Source organism: Gossypium raimondii, chromosome 5 (genome assembly GCF_025698545.1).
Source record: "Gossypium raimondii isolate GPD5lz chromosome 5, ASM2569854v1, whole genome shotgun sequence".
Classification (NCBI taxonomy): domain Eukaryota; kingdom Viridiplantae; phylum Streptophyta; class Magnoliopsida; order Malvales; family Malvaceae; genus Gossypium; species Gossypium raimondii.
This window is the reverse complement of record NC_068569.1, coordinates 55,754,279-55,779,243: the sequence shown is the minus strand read 5'-3', so window position 1 is coordinate 55,779,243 and position 24,965 is coordinate 55,754,279. Positions and strand designations below refer to the sequence as shown.

Here is a 24,965-nt window from a genome sequence, read left to right as displayed (position 1 = left end):
AAAAAAAAATTACCGTTGGGGGGGCAACGGTCAATTTTTTGACCGTTGGGCACTGTTCACGCGCGCGGCCACATCGCGTCCACGTCAGCAGGTCGCGCTGACGTGGACGCGATGTCCGTCTCATCACTCGACATCGCTACCGGCGTGGACGCGATTTCCCGGAAAATGGCCCATTCCGGTAAATAATTAAAAAACCGGCCTATTTCGATAATTTTTTTAAAAAATTAGCTTTTTTTGATAAATTAGCCTACCATCAGCACGTTTTTTTAGTTTTCGGTTTGTTAATAATTTTGGAAATGGATCTTACTATGGCCTACTATCAGAGTTGAAGGTGAGGCATCTTGGAGAATCAATGGAGAAGAATGCAACAACGTGCAGACTGCGCAATTTCATTTTTGTTGACTGGGGAAACTGAGATAGTGATGTTCTTCTTTTTAAATTGGAGCACATCAACATATTTTTAAATTTTCGATCCATAAAGACAACTATGCCCCTACTATGTAAGTGGAAGGTGAAGCATGGATGGGTCGACCAGCTCTGCCCTATCTTCAAGTCCTTACAAATGGGTATTAAGTAGGCGACAGCGTGCAGACTGCGCAATTTCATTTTTGTTGATTGTTTATCTTTTCCTTTTTCTTTATATATTAAAGAATATCATTCCATCCCACTGCGGCACTGACTGCCTCCCTATAAAAGAAAAAGAAGAGTGGCAGCCTATTTACAAAGCAACCCTTGAAATATAGTATTTGCACTCATTAGCCTGTCCCTCATGGAATCCCATCTTGAGAAACAAAATGATGATGTGCTTCAAAAATCTTTCAAAGAGATGATATCTACTCACCCTAAAGAGAATCGTTGGGGTTTTCTTGAAGATTATTATCAATATCAAGGTTTTTGGATCTCCCCGTCTTTTTTACAAGGAGCGTTGTCGGCTCAACAACAATTCCAGGCTCAACCCACTGATGTCATCCTTTGTAGCTCTCTAAGAACAGGCACAGGCTGGTTAAAATCCCTCACTTTTGCCACTATTACAAGAACTTCATACAATGATTCCACCACCCCTTTACTTTACACGCTGCCTCATGATGTTGTGCCTTTCTTGGAGTTCGATCATTCCCAGTTTTCCACTAATCTACATCTTGGAATTCCTCTTTTAGCCACTCATCTTCCTTATTCCTTCTTACCCAGATCTATAATTGATTCTGGTTGTAAAATTATTTACATTTGCAGGGACCCCAAAGATACATTTGTTTCATTGTATCATTTCATTGCACGGCACTGCAAATCCCAAAATGCTCAACCCATTCAACTTGATGAAGCGTTCGAATTGTTTTATGAAGGTGTAAGCCCGTTCGGCCCTTATTGGGACCATGTTTTGGAGTACTGGAAAGCAAGTTTGGAACATCCAGACAAGTTAATGTTCTTGAAATATGAAGAACTGGTTGAAGATACTGTTTTGTATCTTAAGAAAATTGCGAGTTTATGGGTTATCCTTTCTCGTCGGAGGAACAACGACAAGGGTGCTGAAAACATTGTACAAATTGCAGTTCGAGAATTTAAGTGGCTTGGAAGTAAATAAAACCGGGAAACATTGTGAAGGGCAAGGAAATTTGGAGATGGAAAATAACATTTTCTTTCGGAAAGGGAAGGTTGGAGACTGGAAGAATTATTTGACCACTGAAATGGCTCAACGTTTAGACCAACGAACACTGCAAAAGTTGAGCGGTTCAGGTTTAAGTCTCTAATTGAAGATCTATAATCTATTTATCATCCATTGTTGACTTAAACTTGATCAGAGTTCGTATTTATCTCTTTTAATAATATTACTTTCAAATAAGGTCATCTTGGCCGGGATTTGTAATTAATATTAGTAGTCTCATATAAATCTATTGTACTATGTCTTCAATCTTTAGTTGAAGCTCGTTGGCAGTTAAATAACTTCAATAAAAGCTAAACATATAATAAAAAGTTGTCTTCCCCATATGAATATTGTAACAAATATACAAACAGGACAGACAAATTATAAGGTAAAATCAACAATCTACTAATAACGACTCCACCTATCCCTTCTATATAATAATAAATTAATAATTAATTAATATTAGATACAAAGAAGAAAATTTGCAAAAAAATTTCAAATCTTTTCCCCTTTGTTTTTCCACTTCAATGCCCTGTTGGAAACTCACAATTCCCATATGCTGCAATTAAAAAATAAATAAAGAAATTAGAGGTGTTTAAAAGTCGAATCGAGTGAGAAAAAATTATGAGAAAAGAATAACATACTAGGACGTTGGGTGACCACATAAGCCGCACCATCGAATTCGCATGTGCCAGTCGCACGTGTGTTCTTCTGATAATAACTATTGAAAGCGTATGAAGCATGTGCTTCGAGTGTGTTCGGGTTATAGCACGTCGCGCCAGGTTGAATAGGGCTACAATCAGCCTCACCCTCTCCGCAAGCATAATCCAACGCCGCTTGTAACTTCTTCTCATCGGCTTTCTCGTTCGCAACGCACCACGTCTGACCTACTTTTGCCTTCGATACTTCTCCGGCTACAGGAGCCGGACTCGTGTTGGTGTTGACCGGCGTTGACTCACCGGTTTTCACCTCCTCTTTGGTTAATGGTATGGTATATACCTTTTGTTCATTAGGGTAAAATAAACCGTAATTCCTTTCGGAAGTTGGACCGGGTTTTTGATTCTCATTAAATAAAGCAAATAAATAAACGTTAAGTGGATCTTGAGGTCTTAAAGGGGTCCCATTACCAGTCAATACTTTCCGTACTAAATTACCATTATACGACGCCGCATTGGATTCACTAGCACCTTTTTCGTCTTGATCTCCCATTGAAGGCCAACCCGTTTCGGTCACAATCATCTTTACGTCGTCGTATTGAATAGCCGACATAGCTGCAAAAACGGCGTCGATTTGAGCTTCGAAAAGGCTAGAATATTTCAACCCGTTACCCGAATCCACTACACCCGGGTTTTCCTTAAACAAAGCATAATCAAGTGAGATTTGATCCGAATTAGCCGTATAAGCAAAAAACGGGTACGCATTAACCATTAAGTAAGACCCGGTTTGTTTCAAAAAATCCAACATGGGTTTAATAACCGGTTCAATCAATTCCGGCTTAAACGAACCGGCCGATGAAGGGTACGAGGTTTTCAAAGCACTGAAAGCTATTGGAGAAGAGATTTTAATGGCGGAATCAAGCTTGGATTTAACTAACGAAGCGTGGATGTTCTTCATCGCCGGTACGAGGTATTTGGTCGTGTTGGCCGGATCGACAAACACTTCGTTACCGACAGCTATGGCTTCGATTTTTGTCTTTGGATAAAACTTTGTTATGTTTGCTTCAACCCAGTTGTCGGCAAACGACTGATCAGCGGCGGTGGATGAAAGTAGTTCATTAGGAAGTGCGACGACCACGGTTATACCGGAATCCGCTAACGCCGTCAAAACCGTCGCGCCGGTATCGTAAAGCTTCACTTTGTTTATTCCCTGTGATTTCAATAGTTCCACGACTTTTTCCGGTGACGGTAAGTTGTTTGCTACACGACCGTAGTTAATCCCGACCGAACCCGAACCTGTAATAAAAAAGGTTAAATTCTGCTATTAGTCCTTATACTTTGCAAAAGTTATAAATTTAATCCCTATACTTTTTCGAATAGAAATCTACGTACAATTGTTATTGAGTTCTCACATTTCGTTACAACTGAAATTTTAAAATTTCGGAAAACACGAACTCGACTTATTAGGCTTGTATTCAAACATTAAGAAAAGAAAAGAAAGGAGCTTCCTTTTTTGAAGCTTTAAAAGTTCATACCTGAGACAACAATGGCGGATAAGAGAACAATGATTGAAACAAGAAGATAAAAAGCCTGGGAAGCCATAACCCAGAGCTTGGAACAAAACAGAGATGAAAATTTATCGAAGAAATGAATATTTTGAGGATTTAAACGCTGTTTTATAGGGGGGAAGAGGGGGGTAAGTGGGGGATTGAAAATAATGAAAAGTGGGTTAGAAATTTAATCCAACGACACCCACCAACTCGACCGTTTTTTCGTGTTTTTTTCTTTCTTTAATCTTGGATTCAGATTTAGATACGGATATAGCATCAGGACCGTACACGTGTTTTGTTTATGATGATTTAGCAATCGGACGGTGATTAAAAGCCGTTCATTTTTGTCTTTATATGGATGGGGGTATTTTAGCAATTATAATGTTTCTGAAAAAATGTGAAATTATTTGCTTAAGCTTTATTTTTGTTTTGTTTTGCTCTAAATTTGAACGTTAGATTAACAGCTCTTTGTCGGGGATTTTTTTTTTGGATTAATGTGTGTAAATTCTTCAAAAACATGCTTAATGATGGGTAATTAAAAATTAAAAAATTTAGTCGATTGACTTTTAGCTCGATTGGTATATATATTGTTATCAATGAAAGGAGACGTGAGTGCGTTGAAGTGTATTATCTTGCTATTTATGGGTTGGGGTGAGGTTATCGGTAGTTCTAGGCTTTGTGTCAGAAAGAATAGATATGATCAAAATCTGTAATGAGATTATTTAAAAATATTAAAATAAAATTTATGTTTCGTTTAGTAGGAGTAGGAAAAAAATTTTACGAGGAAACAGTTTTTGAGAGATCAAAACATTAATTTATTATGTATTAATTTACGATTTCATCAATTTTAAAAAAAAAATTGGAGGAAGGGGTATTAGTGGATTAATCTAAGTAAATTCTTCCAAAGCATTCTTAATGATGGGTAATTAAAAAATAAAAAATTTACCGATTGAGTCTTGGTTCGATTGGTATGGGTATTGATGCTAATGTAAGAAGACGTGAGTTCGAGTATGTTGAAGCTTATTATTTTCTTATTTATGGGTTGAGAAGAGGCTATGAGTAATTTTAATTATTATGTCAAAAAGAGCAGATATGATTAAAAAATTTAAAAATTAAATTTTCTTATAATTTTAATTTTAAATTTTAATCCAATCTTAACAATTTATTTTAAAATTTATTTATTTATCAAATATGCTTATTTAGTTGGTAATGTTTTGCTTCCAATAAGTTGGAATAATTGCATCAATATATTAATGACAAATTTTAACCAAAAAAATTATACAGTTTTAAACTTTTAATACTGTTAAATTTTAACAAGGTCGTTTTTTAGTTACATACTCATTGAATAAGTTTTTTTTTTTTCAAAATATCATGCTAACAGATTTAAAAAGAATAACCGTTTTAGAAATTGAATCTGAACTTTGAAATCTATACAGGAACTTATCGCAGATTTTAACCACTGCGGATTTTTTAAACCCGAAAAAGATTGATTAAATGATACTTAAATATGTGAGAATTTATGGCGTAATCATAGCAAGTAGGCGAAAATTGCAAGTCAAGGAATGGCAATAAAATTTTCATTTTGTCCCCACAATACAATAAAGTAAAAGCAATTTTTTCTTAATTATACACTTAATTCACACTATAACACCTTATCTACAAACTATCTTAATCGATAGAACCATTTGTTCTATCCATTATTGCATGATTTTGATATATATTTAAATAAATATTAGAATATAACGTGTCGGTTAAGTCTTAATTCGATTGGTATGGATATCATTGTCAATACAAGAAGACGTGAGTTCGGGTGTGCTGAAGCGCATTATTTTCATATTTATGGGTTGGGAATGAGTTATGAGTAGTTTTATATATTTTGTAAAAAAATAAATATGATCGATATGACGTATTGACGATATGGGATGATAAAATTAAAATTTTACGATTTTAGTGTCTTAAGTTCAAATGAAGGTAGTTACAAGCGTACGGTATATTGTTTTCAGTTTATCGATGTTTTAAATATTTTTCATATATATATATTCATAGTTTAATTTTAGTTTCTTAATAAATTATATATATAAATATATCTCAGATACATCTATATAAATATTTATATGCAAATATAAGTTTTAAAATTATTAATTAGGTTGTATAACTTAATTTAATAATTATATTTTAATTTTAAATGTCATTATAAAAAATAAAAGTTAGGTTTAAAGTATCAAAACGATGTTCGATTAACTCGTGATATCAACTCAATCAAAATTTAAATATAATATAAGATATAATAGCATATTCATTGTAGGGTGAAATTTTAAATATATATTAATAACACATGAAAAATCAATTGAGTCTTATCTCGATCTTTAAGCATGTAATAATTTTTTTATTTTAAACATTAAAATTATAAGTAATTTAGGCAAGGACAGATCTAGGGGGCTGGCAAGGCTCTCGGCCTTCCCTAAAATCTTTTTTTTTCATTTAGGCCCTTTATAATAGTGAAAGACAAAAATGTCCTTATATGAAACGATCATGAGTAATTTGGATGTGGCTTTGGAATTATCAATCACTGCTCCAACTCGTATCATATCTAAAAATAACAAATTAAAATTCAAGGAAAGAAAAATATTTTCTAAAAATTACATATTTTATCATTTTTATATGAAATTTTCAAATTTTAAGAAGATATTTAATAATCGGGTTATATCGGTGTAAAGTCTGTATATTTTTGTACGATTAATAATTTAATAATCAACTTGTTGAATTTATTAATATAATTATACTTGTTATGCATGTAAATTTCGAATCGATCGATATTTTTATCATACCGATCTAAGATATGCATATATATATATTAATATTTATCGAACATCTAAAATTTTAACTTGATGCTAAACTTGACTTATATGATCTATATGAATGAAATATTAAACATTACGGTTGAATCGTTAAACTATTAATTATACAAAAATATACATACACGATGTAAAAAAAAGGGTAAATTTCATCGTATGTCACTAAACTATTAGTAAATTTGTATTTTGCCCATTTAACTTTAGAAAAGTTATAAAATAGTTATTAAATTATTCGAAAGTTTTCATTTAGATTACAAGACTATTATTTTATTTTTTTTAAGTTTAGCTAGCGAGCTCCGTGTGATAATTTGACGATTGGTATAATGGATCAGAGTACCTATCGATGAGTAGAAGAACATACATTGGATTAAAGAAGAAAGAGAGCTTTCGATTGGGACAAGTGGTGCGAATAGAAAAGACCATACGACAGAGATTTTTTTTAATCGTACAAATATTAAATTAATAAAACCTTATTAATCATATTTTATACTAACAATTGGCAATTAATTAATTAATAATCAAACAATTAGGTTATAATCAAATATATTTTCCTTCTTCAAGTTGAAAGCAATCATCGATCCGTACAAATTGAGCCGACTAAACAAAAATAAAAAATCTTACGTCTGAACTCAATTTGGCCACAAGAAAATTAGAATGGTTCGTGGATAGAATTAGATATAAGATTATTTAATTAATAAATACAGCTATTAATATTTTAATATATTTGAACCGATAAAATTTTTTGACTAATTAAATTTAATATTTTGTCGATTGAATCTTACCTCAATTGATATGAACATCGAGTGCGCTAAAGTACATTATCCTCCTATTTATGGGTTAAGGATGAGCTATGGGTAGTTCTAAGTATTGTGTCAAAACAATCAGATATGAATCCTATAATTTAATCTGAATTTTGATTAATGATTTATTTTTTTATTTTTTTAAATTAAATTAATATAAATTTACTTATAATATCAATTCAATGCGAAAGTGTTTACTTAATATATAAAATTTTAATAATAACCCTACTTTTTAAAAAAAATTAGGTTACTTTTGTCAATGCATAACAACTACTAGGTTTTCTTTTAATGGCTGAAATTATAAGTTTTCTAAAGACAACATTTTGGACTGACCATATATTATAGAGTTGCAATCTTTCACTCAATGTTGAGTTATATATGTGTCATATCCCATGCTTTTTTTTTTTTGTGTGTTTATATTGGACAATAAAATTTATAAAATTTCATATATGAGATTATACAAGTGAATTGTCGACTGAGTCTTAGTTAGATTGGTATGTGTATTATTGTTAATACGAGAGGACGTGAATTTAAATGCGCTAAAGCGCATTATCCTCCTATTTATGGGTTAGGGGCTATGGGTTGTTCTAGGCATTGTGTCAATAAAAGCAGATACGATCAGAACTTATAATTAGATTTATGTTTAAAATTATTAAATTTAACAAAAATAAATATATTTTTTTAATGGAGACCTTAGAATTTGGTGAATTTCAGATAAGAAAATTAAAAAATATTATTTTTTTAAGAAAGAAAAAATGAGTTGCTTCTCAACTCCATATTTGACTTGTTTTGAATGTTTCACACTTAAGACCCATTGTCACATTAGCCTTTGAAATTTATGTCCTTTATTTGGCAGTCTTAATAATAAAGTAATTTCATATAATAATTAATTGGTAGATAATGTTGTAGGGAATTAGGGCAGGTGAGCACTGGGGGTCCTTCAATTGATAATTTCAATGCCTAATAACACAAGTAGGCACATTTTTGTTCAACAAGTTTATCTTTAAAGGGTTGGCTTCTATGTTGACTTTATTCTATATTTAATTTCTAGGTTGGCTAATTGTTCCTAATTGTAAATAATAGTATTTATAAACTTAGAGTTCGAGATGATGATGAGAAGGAAGATAGGTCATTCGCAATTTGATTTTTTGTACATCATTGATACAGTGGGTCTCTTAGGGCTCTTGGCAATCGTTGGTCTGATGATGGTAGGGGTAGAATGTAATTTTCAGCAATTTGATCAAGTTAATGCACCAATCTAATGTTTCTGAATTCTTTTAGTGTTGCGATTACGGTAATTTTATTATTTTGCAGACATGACACTTATGCATCAATTTGTAAGGACTTATTTATCAGTTGTACTATGCGCCATATTTTTATATTATTATTAATAGTTTCTATTAATGATAGTATTTGCTTTTAAGAATTTTTTTTTTAGTTGGTTTAATGATAACGTTGAACCTCATGTGTTAGCCTCATGGTCAGGGTGTTCACTGCCTCAGGTGTGGCCTAAGTTCAAGTCGCATTATTATTAGAGCCTCTGCCCTCTTCTTGTAATTCACCGAAAAAAATTTGTTAGAATTTTAAGTTATTAGATTCGAGTTCCCGTCTTATGTAAATCATTTGTGGATTCTATTTATACGTTTATAATAATAATTATTCGAGTGTGTATTATTTTCGTTTATAATTGATATTTTTAAAGCAATTTCAACATATTCATTTGAACATATGTGAAACGTTGAGTTTAGATGACATATGTTTAGGTGGCTAATCTTTTAATTATTAAATTAATTGATACAATAAATATTGGTTGATGATTATTTAATTAATATATTAAAACTTTTTTAATATATTATTTTCTGAATTAAAAATATTTGATCATGTGTTACTTAATTATGATTGATCCATGGCCTCAAATGAGATATTACAAAATTGCTCACATCATAAGCATTTACAATTTTGTATGAAAAAATTTTCATATGAGTTTTTGTGATAGATATATTTTTTAGTATTTTGTGATCTAGAAATTAATTTATTATATTTTTAAATAGTTTTTTAAGAAATTAATTTCAATTATTTTTCAAAAATGAAAAGAAAAATAAATTCCAATAAGTCAAGTGTGGTACCTTAACAAAAAAAAAAAAGAGTAGTACCGAAGAGTTTATGGGCAAAACGACTCGGGTATCAAACCCTTTTGGAAAAAGGGTATGGTACTACCAAAGAGTGCGGTACCCAATATTTTCTTGTTAAATGCTTTTGGTTTCATGCTATTTAAGTTTTCTTGTATAAAAATCTCAACTTTCATATTTTTCTTAGACTATACTTTCATGGTTACCTTGTTTTCCTTTGTTATATTTATTGTCTTCACTTTAAGTAACTAAAGCTTTAAGGAGGTTGGTTGATGGATATGTGGATAAACTAAAATCTTTGGACAAATGACTAAATCGTAACAAATTGGATGAATTTGAATAGAACTAAGACTGTAGGTAGTGACGCCCTTAAGGGAATAGCAAGATAAAGTGAGACCGAGAGAAATGTTGTCCCGCACTCGTTCGTTAGTCCTGGATTAACTGGCGAGATCAAGAGATAAACTGGATTTAATTCATCTAAATCGATGAATCGATAGATAAAATGGAGTCACTTGATAATATAAGCGATTTATGTCCTTATTTTGAGATTTGGTGAACCACATCGAAGTTAACCAACCCCCATTAGTTATTTGCTGGACAGTCCCGTTAATTTACATTTTTTGCAATTTAGTCCTTAGAGTGGAATATTTAATTTTCTTGCAAAATCTTATTTTATAAATCAACGTACTATAAAATTATATTAATAGCCACTTAGACTTATTGTGCATGCATGCTAATCATTGCTCAATTGCCTCTTCCTTTAGGTTGGATCATTGGAATACTTTGGTGTTTTATTGTAACACTAAATATTATAACTGACATTGTACGCTTGTAGTAAAACTAGAATTCAAAAATATTTTCATAAATTCAGTGTTTTAATGCGCATGCGCGTAGCAAGTCAGAAACCCAGTGACCTTTGAATTGAACCGAATTGACCTGTTTGACCAAAAATCAGTTAGGTATAGGTCTGAAAAATAGTATTGGATTAGTTAAATCGCAAATAGGTATGGACCAACCAAATAACTGAAAAATCGATTAAATCAGATTTTTTAATTTTTTTTACTTTTCATATTTTTAATCATTTTTTAACCTAACCAATTGGATCTATTGAACTGATAATCTGACTTATTCAACCATCAATTCTAAAAACACCGGGAAATCAAACTTTTGTGGGGCTTATTCATATAATGGACAATAAATTTGAAGGTAAAATATACTAACAGTCACTCAACTTTTAACTCAGTCGCTCAACTTTAAAAAAATAATAAATCAGTCACTCACATTATCAAAAAGTGACAAATTGTCACCCACTAACATTTTTCATTACAGGCTTAACAAGGCAGGTAACATAATTAATTAACTAGCTGACATGACCAGTTAACTTGCCACGTTGGACATGAGGAGCAGAGTGTCTTATTCTTCTTTAACTAACCATTAAAAGTAAAAAATTGCCAAACAAAACCTATGGCATTTTTAAGGTCGCTAACCCCTACCAGTGCCATAACCACTATCGCTGCTCTACCTACCGTCTTTGTTTTCTCTTCTTCTTCTTCCTTCTAATTTTTTTTTCATTTACGCTCAATAATCATTTCTATTTTATCCCCATTGTTTTTCCCTTCCCAGACCGCATTTGGTAGAGTTTGATTTTGAAGTTGAAGGTTGGGGTTTTGTTAAGAAAAATCTAGAGAAATTTTTGAGTTTGCAAAACTGAAGCAAACTCCACTTCTACTTACTTTCTCCTCCATTTCTTTAAAAATTGTAAATTCTAGGGGAAAACCAAGCAAGAATATTCAACAATGAGACAGTCTTTCCAATTATTGTCTTCCCTGTAAGCCTATGGTTTCCGATAAAAATGTCAGCTACTTCTCTCTTTTTGTATAACTCTAGTCTGAATATGTATTTTTTTTAATGTTTACTGTCTAACAGCAAAAGTTCTCAATTATGCAGTTGTTGGAAATAGCTACAATAATGAAATGAAGAAGAGATCCATGTATTTTCTATTTTTTTTTTTAGAAAATTAAAATTGAATGTTTGTTGTAGCCAGGGGTGATCATGGGCTGGGCTAGGTCGGGTCCAGATAAAATTTTAGACCCGTTTTCTAGGCTCGGGTCATATTTGATTAAAAATAAAAAATATATATTTAATATATAATTCGGATTAAAAGTTCAAAAAAAAATATATTTAATAAAAAGTATATTTGATTAAAAATAAAATATAGATATTCAATATATAATTCAGGCCAGGCCGGGCCCGGGCCAAAAAAGTCTTACCCGAGGCCTGGCCCATTTTTTAAAGTGGCATTGTTTTTTTTGCCCAAACCTATATTTCGAGCTTATATTTTTACCCAAACCCTCCCATTTTCGGGCAGGCCGTCGGGTCGGGCAGGGTAGCCCAACCCATGATCACCTCTAGTTGTAGCCATTGCTAAGTAGGGGTGTTCATTCAGTTAACCGACCGGTTAACCGACCCGAAATAACATTAACCAAATTAACTGACCTTTCAAAAATTTTAACCGTTAACCGAACCGAAATTTTTTCCGTTAATTCGGTCGATTAACCGAATTAACCGAAAAATATATATATTTTTATTTTTGGTTAAAAATTAACTGAATTAACCAAATTACCCGAATTAACCGAATTACCCGAATTAACCAAATTGAATCACTACATAATTAAATTATTTTTAGACTTTTAGACTTTAGTTTTAGTTTTAGTTTTAGAATTTTATTTTTATTTATTAAATTATTTGTAATTTTTATGGTTGGGTTGGGTTGGGTTGAATACTTGGGTTTGGATTGGGTTTAGGTGAATAGTGGGCCTATTTATATATTATAATTTTATTTATTAATTTTTACGGTTAAACCGAAAAAATTCGGTTAACCGACCGGTTTCGAACTGAATTAACCGTTAACCGAAAAATCAAAAAATAATTAACCAACCTCCGACCGAAAAAATTAGGTTAACCGACCGAATTCGGTAATTCGGTCGGTTAACCGAATTTTTTCGGTTTTACCCGAATTTTGCACATCCCTATTGCTAAGGTATTGTTTTCAGTTTCGTTTCCGATGATTGGTTTTCAAGAGTGAGGGATTGGACAACATCTTCATTTTTTCTTCTTCTTCTTTTACTGCCCAGCTAGGTTTCTTAAATTGGGGGTGTTTAAATGACGGCATAGGCTTTAACGTCTGTAATGAAAAATAGTTACTAAAACTGATTTATTATTTTTTGAAAATTGAGTGATTGTTAAGTGATGTATTTTTCCCTAAATTTAACTAAACGTGGGTTATATTTCCATTTCACAATACAAAATTCAAAAACTAAAACTGTACAAAAACGACATCGTATGCTAAATGAAAAATATTTTAGTCCGTCGGATCTATCTCAGCTAAAACAAATCCTAACCGTTAATTTCCTAATCCGACAACCACTATAAAACAAAATCCCCCTATCGCGTGATTATCCAGCCAAGCGAAAAAAGGAAAAAGAAAAAGGAAAAACAATAGCTGATTCGGACCCCCGAAAACCGGATTTCGAAACCCTAATCGGATCTCCCAAATAGCTCCGTAGAAGAAAGAAGATGACGGGAGTAACCAATCAAGAGGAGGACAAGAAACCCGCTGATCAAACGGCTCACATCAATCTCAAAGTCAAAGGCCAGGTTCAAAAAAAAAAAATCAAATCCCCCTTTTTTAGGGTTTAAATAGATTTTTGCTGTGAGTTTTAGGTTTTAGGGATTTCTTCCTTTAATTGTGACCAAAATCTAAATTTTGGGATTTTTTTGAGCATATTTCCTTTTTGTGGGTTCCTATTTTACCTTAAATTGGACAAATTATGATTTGAATGTTTTTTAATCTATCAATTATTATATTTTTGAAAAATTTAATTATTATATTTTTTATTTTACTTGAATTGGTATGTAATTACAAAAGGAAATTAATTGATTCTTATATATGGAAGAGGGAAAAAGGGCTAAATTTAGATATTAGAATATATTTGAAAATTTGGAATTTTAATTTTATAAACATATTAGAGTATATTCTGGATAAATTATTATTATTTGGTTAAACTATGCCAGTCCCTGTACTTTTCATATATTTGAAATTTAATCCTTGAATTTTTATTTTCAAGAATTTAGTTAAAGCTATTAATTTTTATTCAATTTATTGATGTGACATTTTGAAATCTAAAAGCAAAAGTTAAAATCCTGAAAATAAAATTATAATGACTAAATTTTAAATTTACAAAGAGTATAGGGACTTATAATATATTTTAGCCTTATTATTTTTTTGTTCAATGATGTAAAATATGTGAAGTTACAAAATGCTAATCCATGTATGTTGTGTAGGACGGGAATGAAGTGTTCTTTAGGATTAAAAGAAGTACTCAACTAAAGAAACTTATGAATGCTTATTGTGATCGGCAATCGGTGGATTTCAACTCTATTGCCTTCCTTTTCGATGGTCGCCGTCTGCGGGGCGAGCAGACTCCGGATGAGGTATGTTTCTCATCCCTCTCTATATGTAGACCTGTTGATCTTGAACCAAAATGATCTAGATGGATCCAACCCAACCTGTCTGATTGATAGATTTGTCTTGTTCCTTGGTTTATATATATGTATATTTTATATATAATATAGCCTCCTCTCTTCATTGTCTTATGTGTTGTTCCTTGGTTTCTAATATGTGTTTGTGTTGATACAGTTGGAAATGGAGGATGGGGATGAGATCGATGCAATGCTGCATCAAACTGGTGGTACCATGGCCTAACTAGCTAGCTTATTTATAGGTTTACTACCTAGTAGGATTCAAATGGTAGTATTTGTAAGATTAGGATCTATATATATTAAACCTCTTGAAACCGTGAGGTCCGCTAGTGCAATGTGCCTCACCACTACTCTTCAGTATGAGTATTTACGAACTCCGAGTTAGGTAGACGTAGTTCATGTATTTATCTTTATGAAATAATACTCAAGAAGTTTGAGATAAAAGACTATCTATATGCACTAAGTCACATTTGTAATATGTGTGATATCAACTCAGTAATACACTTAAATATAATTATATAAATTAAAATATCATAAATTCGTAAAAATTGCACCTAAAATCTAAAGAGTAAAGATATAAATTCTAAATTTATAAAAAGTACAAAGATTTATAACATATTTCAACTTATATATTCTTATTGCTTTTCATGGTTTAGTTTGTCTCCAGTCTTGTGGTAGTCAGCCCCTGGTTCATGGTCCTTGTACCTATCCTTGACTGCATCAACCTTGGGATGACTATTGAGTGCCTCGGCCGCACCGTCTTGTACTTTCTCCACGGTCTGGCTAGCCAACCCTTGGTCTTGGTCGGCCATGGCTTCCTCGTTGGCTTTTCTTTTTTGGTTCAATTTCGAATCGATTGAACTAGTTTTCTCTGTTAGTGAATCATTGTTTCGGGCTAAATGAAGGAAATCCTCTTTGTTTTCTTCACCATTGCTTTGGTGGCTAAATCCCTGAAACTTTTTATCAAGACATTATAAATCTCAATAGTCACCTTAATTCGAATCGATTTAAAGATCATTACCTTAAAGAAATTGCAGTGATGGGCTGTGGAAAAAGGCATGTAAAGTGAAGGTCGAAAGGATTTTTGGAGGAGAAAGAGATTGCTGCTACCCATCTTTAAATAATCATCAAACTCCAAAACAACAAATATATATACACACACATATGAAGTTTTCATCATTGTTGTCGTGTAAGAAGATGAATACAAAGGTGAAACAACGTGTCTGCTTAGGCATGGATTTGGGTTTGGGTAGGCACGTGGTGGTGTAATGAAATTGATACGTGTATAACTAACAAAAGTTATATATTTTGATATTCAAGATTGACAGTGTTAACTTTTTAGTGTTTAATTTGGGTTTTAAGGTTGATTCAATGAATCTTATTGCTAAAATTATAAAGTTTGAAATTTTCATGATTCTGTTAATAGAATAAATTTAGTTTTAATTGTACAATTTGATAGATGTGGTTTAATTCGAGTTTTAGGGTTAGATTTGATGAAAGTTAATTGTTATTATTATTTTTATACAATACCTAAAAGTACTTATAACATGGGCGAAGCCCTGCTAGCGAAGGAATGCATCCAAGAGTGTTCTGTCTCATTGGTCCTCTCATGCCATAATTTTCTTCTCATAAATCCACTCCCGGAAATTTGAATACATGACTTATTTAATTAAATAATTAAAACTTTCGATCTGAGACCTATCGATTCTATTTTCCAACCTTTGAAGATAAGGTAATTGCTAATATTATTAGCTATATATTTTTATCAAATTAACTTTAAAACCCGAATTGAACACAAAAAAGTTAATGTTGCTGCTTTTGGGTACCAAAAGATGAAACGTTATCAAATATAGATACTAAATTGAACAAAAATAACATAAATACCATATTAAAAAAGTTAAACTTAAATATCAAATGATATATTAAACCTTAAAATTTTAATGCTATTTTATTAGTCGCAATGGATTAATTTTGGATGTTGTATTTGAAGAACCACCACAATCAGTTAAAAATTTAATTGAGATGGATTATGTTCTTGCTTTGAGTCATTAGTGTAATTTTTGAATTTTCGTTTTAAGCTGTTTTTTTTCTACAAAAAAAATCTAGGATGTTGTATATATATATATATAAAGAGGGTGGTATATGAAAACAAATTTATGATGAAACAAATCAATATCTAATCGGCTTATATGTAGCAACAGTTTCAAATTATTAAAATCATTTGATAAAATCCTTGTGGGTAAATTTTTTATTTTTAATTTAATTGATGAAATTTTTAATTTGTTTGTTTTGAATAGTTTAATAATATAAATTAACAACACAGCTCATATAATAATAAATTTAACGCATAAAATTCGATTAAAAATTTTATTTATTACATATATTATAATAGTTATACATAAAATAAAGAATAACGATCTGATTTAAAATTAGAAATATGAGTAATAGTTATTGTAAAAAATAAGGCCACGAAGTGGCTAAATATACTAGTTGAAATAGTTCATTACTAATCCATATATTAAAATATATGTAAAAATAATATTCCTATCAAGCGTAACATTAAAGTTGTAGTTATCACTAAATTTTTATATATATATATATATATATATATATATTACAATATTAGATTTTAGTTACCATCGAACCAATATTAAACTATTTGTTTTGAGATTGAATTTCAATATTCTTCTTCGTGTTGTTTCTGCCACCAAAAGAAAAGAATGATTTTTGCTCAAAGCTTTTCCGTTTGGAAACACTATTTATAGCAGATGCATTTTTTGTATGTAGATCATATTTAACTAATCTTTCAGTTCTATCAGCTGATCTAGATAAAAAAATCTACATGCCTACACATAAATATTAAAAACTTGATTAAAAAATTATATAAATATTCAAAAAAAATTTTGAATGGTTCAAAGGTTGATTTACCTTTGAACCCTCCCAAATTTAGGGCGGGCCATCGGGCCAAGCCGGGTCGCCCGGCCTATGGACAGGTCTAGCGAGCAATGGGGGTCCTTCAATTGATAATTTTAATGTCTAAACACAAGTAGGCACATTTTTGTTCAACAAGTTTATCTTTAAAGGGTTGGCTTCTATGTTGACTTTATTTTATATTTAATTTCTAGGTTGGCTAATTGTTCCTAATTGTAAATAATAGTATTTATAAACTTAAAGTTCGAGATGATGATGAGAAGGAAGATAGGTCATTCGCGATTTAATTTTTTGTGCATCATTGATACTGTGGGTCTCTTAGGGCTTTTGGCAATCGTTGGTCTGATGATGGTAGGGTTAGAATGTGAGCAATTTGATCAAGTTAATGCACCACTCTAATGTTTCTGAATTCTTTTAGTGTTGCGATTACTGTAATTTTATTATTTTGCAGACATGACACTTATGCATCAATTTGTAATGACTTATTTATCAGTTGTACTATGCGCCGTCTTTTTATATTATTATTAATAGTTTCTATTAATGATAGTATTTTCTTTTAAGAATTTTTTTTTTGGTTGGTTTAATGATAACGTTGAACCTCATGTGTTAGCCTCATGGTCAGGGTGTTCACTGCCTCAGTGTGGCCTAGGTTCAAGTCGCATTATTATTAGAGCCTCTGCCCTCTTCTTGTAATTCACCAAAAAAAAATTGTTAGAATTTTAAATTTTACATTTTTGGGATTTTTTTTTAGCATATTTCCTTTTTGTGGGTTCCTATTTTACCTTAAATTGGACAAATTATGATTTGAATGTTTTTTTAATCTATCAATTATTATATTTTTGACAAATTTAATTATTATATTTTGTTATTTTACTTGAATTGGTATGTAATTACAAAAGGAAATTAATTGATTCTTATATATGGAAGAGGGAAAAAGGGCTAAATTTAGATATTAGAATATATTTGAAAATTTAGAATTTTTAATTTTATAAACATATTAGAGTATATTCTTTATAAATTATTATTATTTGGTTAAACTAAGCCAGTCCCTGTACTTTTCATATATTTGAAATTTAATCCTTGAATTTTTATTTTCAAGACTTTAGTTAAAGCTATTAATTTTTATTCAATTTATTGATGTGACATTTTGAAATCTAAAAGTAAAAACGTTAAAATCCTGAAAATAAAATTATAATGACTAAATTTTAAATTTACAAAGAGTATAGGGACTTATAATATATTTTAGCCTTATTATTTTTTTGTTCAATGATGTAAAATATGTGAAGTTACAAAATGCTAATCCATGTCTGTTGTGTAGGATGGGAATGAAGTGTTCTTTAGGATTAAAAGAAGTACTCAACTAAAGAAACTTATGAATGCTTATTGTGATCGGCAATCGGTGGAGTTCAACTCTATTGCCTTCCTTTTCGATGGTCGCCGTCTGCGGGGTGAGCAGACTCCGGATGAGGTATGTTTCTCATCCCTCTCTATATGTAGACCTGTTGATCTTGAACCAAAATGATCTAGATGGATCCAGCCCAACCTGTCTGATTGATAGATTTATGTCTTGTTCCTTGGTTTATATATATATATATATATATATATATATATATATTATATAATATAGCCTCCTCTCTTCCTTGTCTTATTTGTTGTTCCTTGGTTTCTAATATGTCCTTGTCTTATGTGTTGTTCCTTGGTTTCTAATATGTGTTTGTGTTGATACAGTTGGAAATGGAGGATGGGGATGAGATCGATGCAATGCTGCATCAAACTGGTGGTACCATGGCCTAACTAGCTAGCTTCTTTATAGGTTTACTACCTAGTAGGATTCAAATGGTAGTATTAGGATCTATATATATTAAACCTCTTGAAACCGTGAGGTCCGCTGGTGCAATGTGCCTCACCACTACTTTTCGGTATGAGTATTTACGAACTCCGAGTTAGGTAGACGTAGTTCATGTATTTATCTTTATGAAATAATACTCAAGAGGTTTGAGATAAAAGACTATATATACCCACTAATAACTCAGTGAAACACTTAAAACTCAGTTTGAAGTATGTCATTTTTGGTTTTCGGTTTATACACATAATTATTTTTTCCCGTGATTCATTTTCGTAAATAATTTTGAAAATGGGTCTTACTATGGCCTACTGTCTGAGCGGAAGGTGACGCATCGGGTCCCTTACAAATGTGTGTTTAGTAGGGAGAATCAAACGGAGAAGAATGCAACAGCGTGCAGACTGCGCAATTTATATTTTATTATTTTTCTGTCTTTTTCTTTATATTTTATTGTTTTTTATATATATAAAAAATATCATTCCATCCACTGCCTCCTTATAAAAGAAAAAGAAGAGTGGCAGCCTATTTGCAAAGCCATCCTTGTTATATCGTATTTGCACTCATTAGCCTGTCCCTCATGGAATCCCATCTTGAGAAACAAGATAGAGATGTGCTTCAAAAATCTTTCGAAGAGATGATATCTACTCTCCCTAAAGTGAACTTTTGGGGTCTTCCTCTAGATCTTTATCAATATCAAGGTTTTTGGATTACCCTGCCTTTTCTACAAGGAGCATTGTCGGCTCAACAACAATTTCAGGCTCAACCAACTGATATCATCCTTTGTAGCTCTCTAAGAACAGGTACAGCCTGGTTAAAATCCCTCACTTTCACCACTATTTCAAGAACTTCATACAATGATTCCACCACCCCTTTACTTTCCAAGATGCCTCATGACGTTGTGCCTTACATGGAGTTCGATCATGCCCAGTTTTCCACTAATCGACATCTTGGAAGTCCTCTTTTAGCCACTCATCTTCCTTATTCCTTCTTACCCAGATCTATAATTGATTCTGGTTGTAAACTTATTTACATTTGCAGGGACCCCAAAGATACATTTGTTTCATTTTATCATTTCATTGCAGGGTACTCTAAATCCCAAAATACTCAGCCCATTCAACTTGATGAAGCGTTCGAATTGTTTTATGAAGGTGTAAGTATGTATGGATCTTATTGGGACCATGTTTTGGGGTACTGGAAAGCAAGTTTGGAACATCCAGACAAGTTAATGTTCTTGAAATATGAAGATTTAGTTGAAAATACTGTTTTGTATCTTAAGAAAATTGCAGAGTTTATAGGTTATCCTTTCTCGTCCGAAGAACAACAAGAAGGGGTGCCTGAAAACATTGTACAGATGTGCAGTTTCGAGAATTTAAGTGGCTTGGAAGTAAATAAAACCGGGAATATCGTGAAGGGCAAGGAAATTTGGAGTTAGAAAATAACGTTTTCTTTCGAAAAGGGAAGGTTGGAGACTGGAAGAATTATTTAACCACTGAAATGTCTCAACGTTTAGACCAACGAACACTGCAAAAATTGAGCAGTTCAGGTTTAAGTCTGTAATTGAAGGTTCTGGATTTGGGTTTGGGTAGGCACGTGGTGGTGTAATGGATTTTCCATTTCAGCTTCTTAGCTATAATCATGCATTTATAAAATTTGCTTAATATATCGTTTGGTATTTAAATTTGAAGTTGATACGTGGTACTTATGTTATTTTTTAGTTCAATATTGTACTTATAACTGATAAAAATTATATATTTTGATACTCAAGATTGACATTATTAACTTTTTAGTGCTTAATTTGAGTTTTAAGGCTGATTCAATGAAACTTATTGCTAAAATTATCAGGCTTGAAATTTTCATGATCCTGTTAATAGAATAAATTTAGTTTTAATTGTACAAGCCAATAGATGTGGTTTAATTCGAGTTTTAGGGTTTGATTTGATAAAAGTTAATTGTTAATATTTTTATACAATACTTAGAACTGCTCGTAACATTTTTAACCCTTGAAGATAAGGTAATTGCTAATATTATTAGCTATATATTTTATCAAATTAACTTTAAAACCCGAATTAAATACTAAAAGTTAATATTGTTGCTCTGGGTACCAAAAGATGAAACGTTTATCAAATATAGATACTAAATTGGACAAAAAATAACATAAATACCATATTAAAAAAGTTAAAACTTAAATATCAAATATCAAATGATATATTAAACCTTAAAATTTTAATGCTATTTTACCGCTCGCAATGGATTAATCTAGGATGTTGTATTTGAAAAACCACCGCAATCAGTTAAGCCGTTTTAAGCCGTTTTTTTAAATTTTCGTTTTAAGCCGTTTTTTTTCTACCAAAAAAAATCTAGGATGTTATATATATATATATATATAAAGAGGGTGGTATGTGAAAACAAATTTATGATGAAACAAATATCTATAAACTATATCAATATCTAATCAGCTTATATGTAGCAACAGTTTTCAAATTATTAAAATCATTTGATAAAATCATTGTGGGTTAAATTTTTATTTTAATTTGATTGATGAAATTTTTAATTTGTTTGTTTTGAATAGTTTAATAATATAAATTAACAACACAACTTATATAATAATAAATTTAACGCGTAAAATTCGATAAAAAATTACTTTATTACATATATTACAATAGTTATACATAAAATAAAGAATTACGATACAAATTTAAAATTAGAAATATGTGTTATAGTTATTGTAAAATAATAAGGCCACGAAAGTGGCTAAATATACCTTGTTGAAATAGTTCATTACTAATCCATATATTAAAATATGTGTAAAAATAATATTCTTATCAAACGTAATATATATATATATATATATATATATATATTACAATATAAGATTTTAGTTACCATCGAACCAATACTGAAATTGAAATTTAAAAAAATTAAGAATTCTCATAAAAACTATTTTTTAAAAAACATAAACTTTTAAAATAACAATATAAGGTTTTGTAACCTCACTACTGAAATTAAAATAGCAACCTAAAGTTTTGTAATCAAATCAATATTCGATTAACCTCCCTAATATTACTAATAGAATGAAAACTTAAAATTTTAAAATGGCAACATAACGACTAATATATAAAGTTTGGTTAACTTCGTTAATCTCACTAATAGAACTAAATATATCTTCACCGTTTTCGTCCAATTGTTTTAAAAATTGTCATTCTTGATCGTACTTAATTCCTATCGGATTCGGAACATCATCATTGGCTTCTCCAAGCCTTCCTGTATTCAAACAAAGTTACCCAAAATTCTCACTTTTCATTCATCTAATATTATCAGGAATTCTAGGCAGTTCAATATACACTTCAGGCTCAAAACTATTTGTTTTGAGATTGAATTTCAATATTCTTCTTCGTGTTGTTTCTGCCACCAAAAGAAAAGAATGATTTTTGCTCAAAGCTATTCTGTTTGGAAACACTATTTATAGCAGATGCATTTTTTGTATGTAGATTATATTTAAATAATCTTTTAGTTCTATTAGTGATCTGGATAAAAAATCTACATATCTACACTTAAATATTAAAAACTTGATTGAAAATTTATATAAATATTCAAAAGATTTGAATGGTTCAAAGATTGATTTATTATTTTAGATTTTATCGTAATTTATAAATTTAAAAGAAAAACATACCTTCGTTGAAGAGTAATACTATTATCTGTAAAATAGATAACTCTTTTATTACTATCAATATCTAACCCATTAGGTTTAACTATGAGAAGACCAAAATAAACATCACCAGTATAAAAATCGCAGGTTGCAGGGTCAAATTTCAAACCCAGTGGCCTTCCACATATTGGTTCAAGGTTAGGATTTGTAGATCCTCACACAACTCCCTAATACCATCTAGAATTTAGAGAGAAATAGCAGAAGAAAAGAAGAAAGAAATAGGGAAGAAAAACGTTTTTGTAATTCAATTCCAGATTTCACATAACCACTACCTTAACACCTAAAAACTTAAAGAGAAAAAGAAAACGGTTTTGGGAAATTAGTTAGATTTGCCAGCTAAGATCATTATTACGGGACACAGTTTCATTAAATCCTAGCCTAGGCTTGAAACTCCCCGTTTAACTAAAATTGAAACACATTATTTTAAACAACAAGAACTTCCTCTAAACTCATTGCTTCATCCCTATTATTTTATTTTCGAATTTTACCCCATAACACTCCCTTTTCCTAATAAAAAAGAAAGAAAGTCAATCCGTTAGTGAACTATTTTTACAAAAAAGATTATAAGTTGGCAAATGTCTAAAGATTATAAGTTAACAAATACTTAATTTACGGGAACACTTTTATTAATACACAATATAATTACAGAATGATACACGCTTATCTCACTCACACTCTATTGCTTATGGCTCTCTCTTATACATTATAGCAAGAATGAAAATTCTCACCCTTATTTATAGAGTTTAATGGTAGTTCGATTATTGACACATATCAACATCCTTGCCATTAATTTTACAAATATCTAATAGTTAGAATATTCATTTAGAATATATAATCTTCTAGATAATATCCTATTTCTTTATTTTATATTTTAGAATCTTCTCAAAGAAATATCTCTTAAATGATAAGTTTAGATTTTATCTAGAAGTTGTATCGGCACTTAACATGGTTAAAATAGAATTTCAATCCAAATTAAAGTACTAAATATAGTTCAAGTTGGTTTAGATATAATATATATTTTTATTATTTAATATAACAAAATGTTATTATAAAAATTAAAAACTTTGCAATATTTGTATAACTAAATTTTAAGTTAAAGAAAATAAATAATATATATTTGAAAACAAAATAAATGATATAAAATTTTGGAAAATTATTTTATAAACATTTTGAATTATTTTTAAAGGGTTTAAATTGCACATTTTCAAAACTATTAGGGACTCCAAGAGTATTTACATTAACTTATTATCTGGGTTATACAAGTAAACTCGATTCCAACTAAAAAATTTTAATTATTTATTTGAGATGATTAAAGAAAATGTACAACCAATTCTCTAAATTTATTGGATGTGATTTTAAGACAACCTTGTAAATAATTTGGTGATTGTCCCTCATAATTTGATTATTTGGGATTTTGATCCTCCAATGGAGAGCTTGCATCCATGGGCTGTGATATTTTCTATTTGTTTCTCAAATTCATTATTCTTGTTACTCTTTTGGTTGCCGCATAATTATAAATTTAGTTCTTCATTATTTACATATTTTATTAATTTAGTCCTCATTTTTTTAAAAATAAAAATAAAAATAAAAGTTCATTTTTAATAAAAATACATAAAATTTTATAAAAAAATACATATAAAATCATAGATAAATGAATTTTCTCTTTTTTTTTAACATAAAATTTATTTATTAAAATAATACATTTATAAATAAAATATTTTTTTATAAAAAAACCTACAAACAATACTTAAACCGAACTCAAATATTCATTTTTTTAGGTTATTTTAAAAATAATAAATTTTATTATATGTCTGGCATTACTCTTTAGTCCTCATCAAATTTGCTGAGCATTGCTCATCGCCTTTGCCCACAACCATTGGCATCAATAACCATTACTCTGAATTACTCAATTTTCACATCCTCCATCATTGTGCCATCAAACTAAGAATTGGTTGTGGAGCTGCCCATATGGCCTTACAACTACTAGATCTCCAAGACCTCTTATACATCCCTTATCATGCTCGCCCTCAAGCACAACCTCAAATGGAACAAACTCGTTCTAGGAAACAACTTAAAACATCGATTCTCACCCTTTTACTTTAAGTTGTAGTTTTTGACCCAATCTAAACATGGTGGTTATTAATATTGAAAAAAAAAAACAAGAGAAAGTTGAATTTGCATTAGTCTTCTTCATGGTTTTTTCCCCTTAAATTGTTTTATTTATAGGATTATTTATTTTTATATAAATGTAACCTTCCTAACCCGGCCTAGACATTACATCCAGATTTTAAAGGCTATATTAGCCACCGAGATG

The 24,965-nt window shown here is 30.6% G+C and overlaps 4 protein-coding genes and 1 pseudogene across 8 annotated transcripts; 2 read left to right on the top strand and 3 right to left on the bottom strand.

Moving 5' to 3' along the window:
* Positions 1-657: 657 nt before the first annotated feature.
* LOC105768482 (flavonol sulfotransferase-like) lies at positions 658-20,634 on the top strand. 2 transcript variants are annotated; one of them, XM_052630580.1, is made up of 2 exons: positions 658-1,478; positions 20,232-20,634. In XM_052630580.1, the coding sequence occupies exons 1-2, from the start codon at positions 770-772 to the stop codon at positions 20,375-20,377; spliced, it is 855 nt and encodes a 284-aa protein (XP_052486540.1). In that variant the 5' UTR covers positions 658-769; the 3' UTR covers positions 20,378-20,634. The 2 variants fall into 2 exon arrangements, with proteins under 2 accessions (XP_052486540.1, XP_012443868.1); XM_012588414.2 differs by lacking the exon at positions 658-1,478 and adding an exon at positions 19,454-19,745 and having other exon boundaries at positions 20,028-20,634.
* LOC105768485 (glucan endo-1,3-beta-glucosidase 12) lies at positions 1,960-3,999 on the bottom strand. Its single transcript, XM_012588419.2, has 3 exons — positions 3,831-3,999; positions 2,284-3,591; positions 1,960-2,198 (listed from the first exon to the last, which is right to left on the bottom strand). Exons 1-3 carry the CDS (start codon positions 3,895-3,897, stop codon positions 2,164-2,166), a joined length of 1,410 nt encoding a protein of 469 aa, XP_012443873.1. The 5' UTR covers positions 3,898-3,999; the 3' UTR covers positions 1,960-2,163.
* On the top strand, positions 13,068-18,951 carry LOC105768484 (small ubiquitin-related modifier 1). Of its 3 annotated transcripts, none has more exons than XM_012588418.2 (3): positions 13,068-13,286; positions 18,421-18,570; positions 18,831-18,945. In XM_012588418.2, the coding sequence occupies exons 1-3, from the start codon at positions 13,206-13,208 to the stop codon at positions 18,894-18,896; spliced, it is 297 nt and encodes a 98-aa protein (XP_012443872.1). In that variant the 5' UTR covers positions 13,068-13,205; the 3' UTR covers positions 18,897-18,945. The 3 variants fall into 3 exon arrangements, with proteins under 3 accessions (XP_012443872.1, XP_052486542.1, XP_012443871.2); XM_052630582.1 differs by lacking the exon at positions 18,421-18,570 and adding an exon at positions 13,974-14,123 and having other exon boundaries at positions 13,071-13,286; positions 18,831-18,951; XM_012588417.2 differs by lacking the exons at positions 18,421-18,570; positions 18,831-18,945 and adding exons at positions 13,974-14,123; positions 14,329-14,615 and having other exon boundaries at positions 13,072-13,286.
* Positions 14,734-15,291, bottom strand: LOC105768483 (hypothetical protein). 2 transcript variants are annotated; one of them, XM_012588415.2, is made up of 2 exons: positions 15,193-15,291; positions 14,734-15,127 (listed from the first exon to the last, which is right to left on the bottom strand). In XM_012588415.2, the coding sequence occupies exons 1-2, from the start codon at positions 15,283-15,285 to the stop codon at positions 14,807-14,809; spliced, it is 414 nt and encodes a 137-aa protein (XP_012443869.1). In that variant the 5' UTR covers positions 15,286-15,291; the 3' UTR covers positions 14,734-14,806. The 2 variants fall into 2 exon arrangements, with proteins under 2 accessions (XP_012443869.1, XP_012443870.1); XM_012588416.2 differs by having other exon boundaries at positions 14,734-15,121.
* A 1,550-nt stretch (positions 20,635-22,184) lies between the features above and the next one.
* LOC128041163 (protein STRICTOSIDINE SYNTHASE-LIKE 10-like) lies at positions 22,185-22,997 on the bottom strand (annotated as a pseudogene).
* Positions 22,998-24,965: the final 1,968 nt, after the last annotated feature.

Excerpts from the sequence above, each read along its gene's own strand:
- LOC105768482 (XM_052630580.1), top strand. The coding sequence starts at position 770 with ATGGAATCCCATCTTGAGAAACAAAATGATGATGTGCTTCAAAAATCT. Across the intron at positions 1,479-20,231 it reads GTATCTTAAGAAAATTGCGA|AGTTTATAGGTTATCCTTTC; the intron begins GTTTATGGGTTA and ends AGAAAATTGCAG.
- LOC105768485 (XM_012588419.2), bottom strand. The coding sequence starts at position 3,897 with ATGGCTTCCCAGGCTTTTTATCTTCTTGTTTCAATCATTGTTCTCTTA. Across the intron at positions 3,592-3,830 it reads ATCCGCCATTGTTGTCTCAG|GTTCGGGTTCGGTCGGGATT; the intron begins GTATGAACTTTT and ends TTTTTATTACAG. Across the intron at positions 2,199-2,283 it reads TGTGGTCACCCAACGTCCTA|CATATGGGAATTGTGAGTTT; the intron begins GTATGTTATTCT and ends TTTTAATTGCAG.
- LOC105768484 (XM_052630582.1), top strand. The coding sequence starts at position 13,206 with ATGACGGGAGTAACCAATCAAGAGGAGGACAAGAAACCCGCTGATCAA. Across the intron at positions 13,287-13,973 it reads ATCTCAAAGTCAAAGGCCAG|GACGGGAATGAAGTGTTCTT; the intron begins GTTCAAAAAAAA and ends TATGTTGTGTAG. Across the intron at positions 14,124-18,830 it reads GCGAGCAGACTCCGGATGAG|TTGGAAATGGAGGATGGGGA; the intron begins GTATGTTTCTCA and ends GTGTTGATACAG.
- LOC105768483 (XM_012588415.2), bottom strand. The coding sequence starts at position 15,285 with ATGGGTAGCAGCAATCTCTTTCTCCTCCAAAAATCCTTTCGACCTTCA. Across the intron at positions 15,128-15,192 it reads ATCACTGCAATTTCTTTAAG|TTTCAGGGATTTAGCCACCA; the intron begins GTAATGATCTTT and ends CTTGATAAAAAG.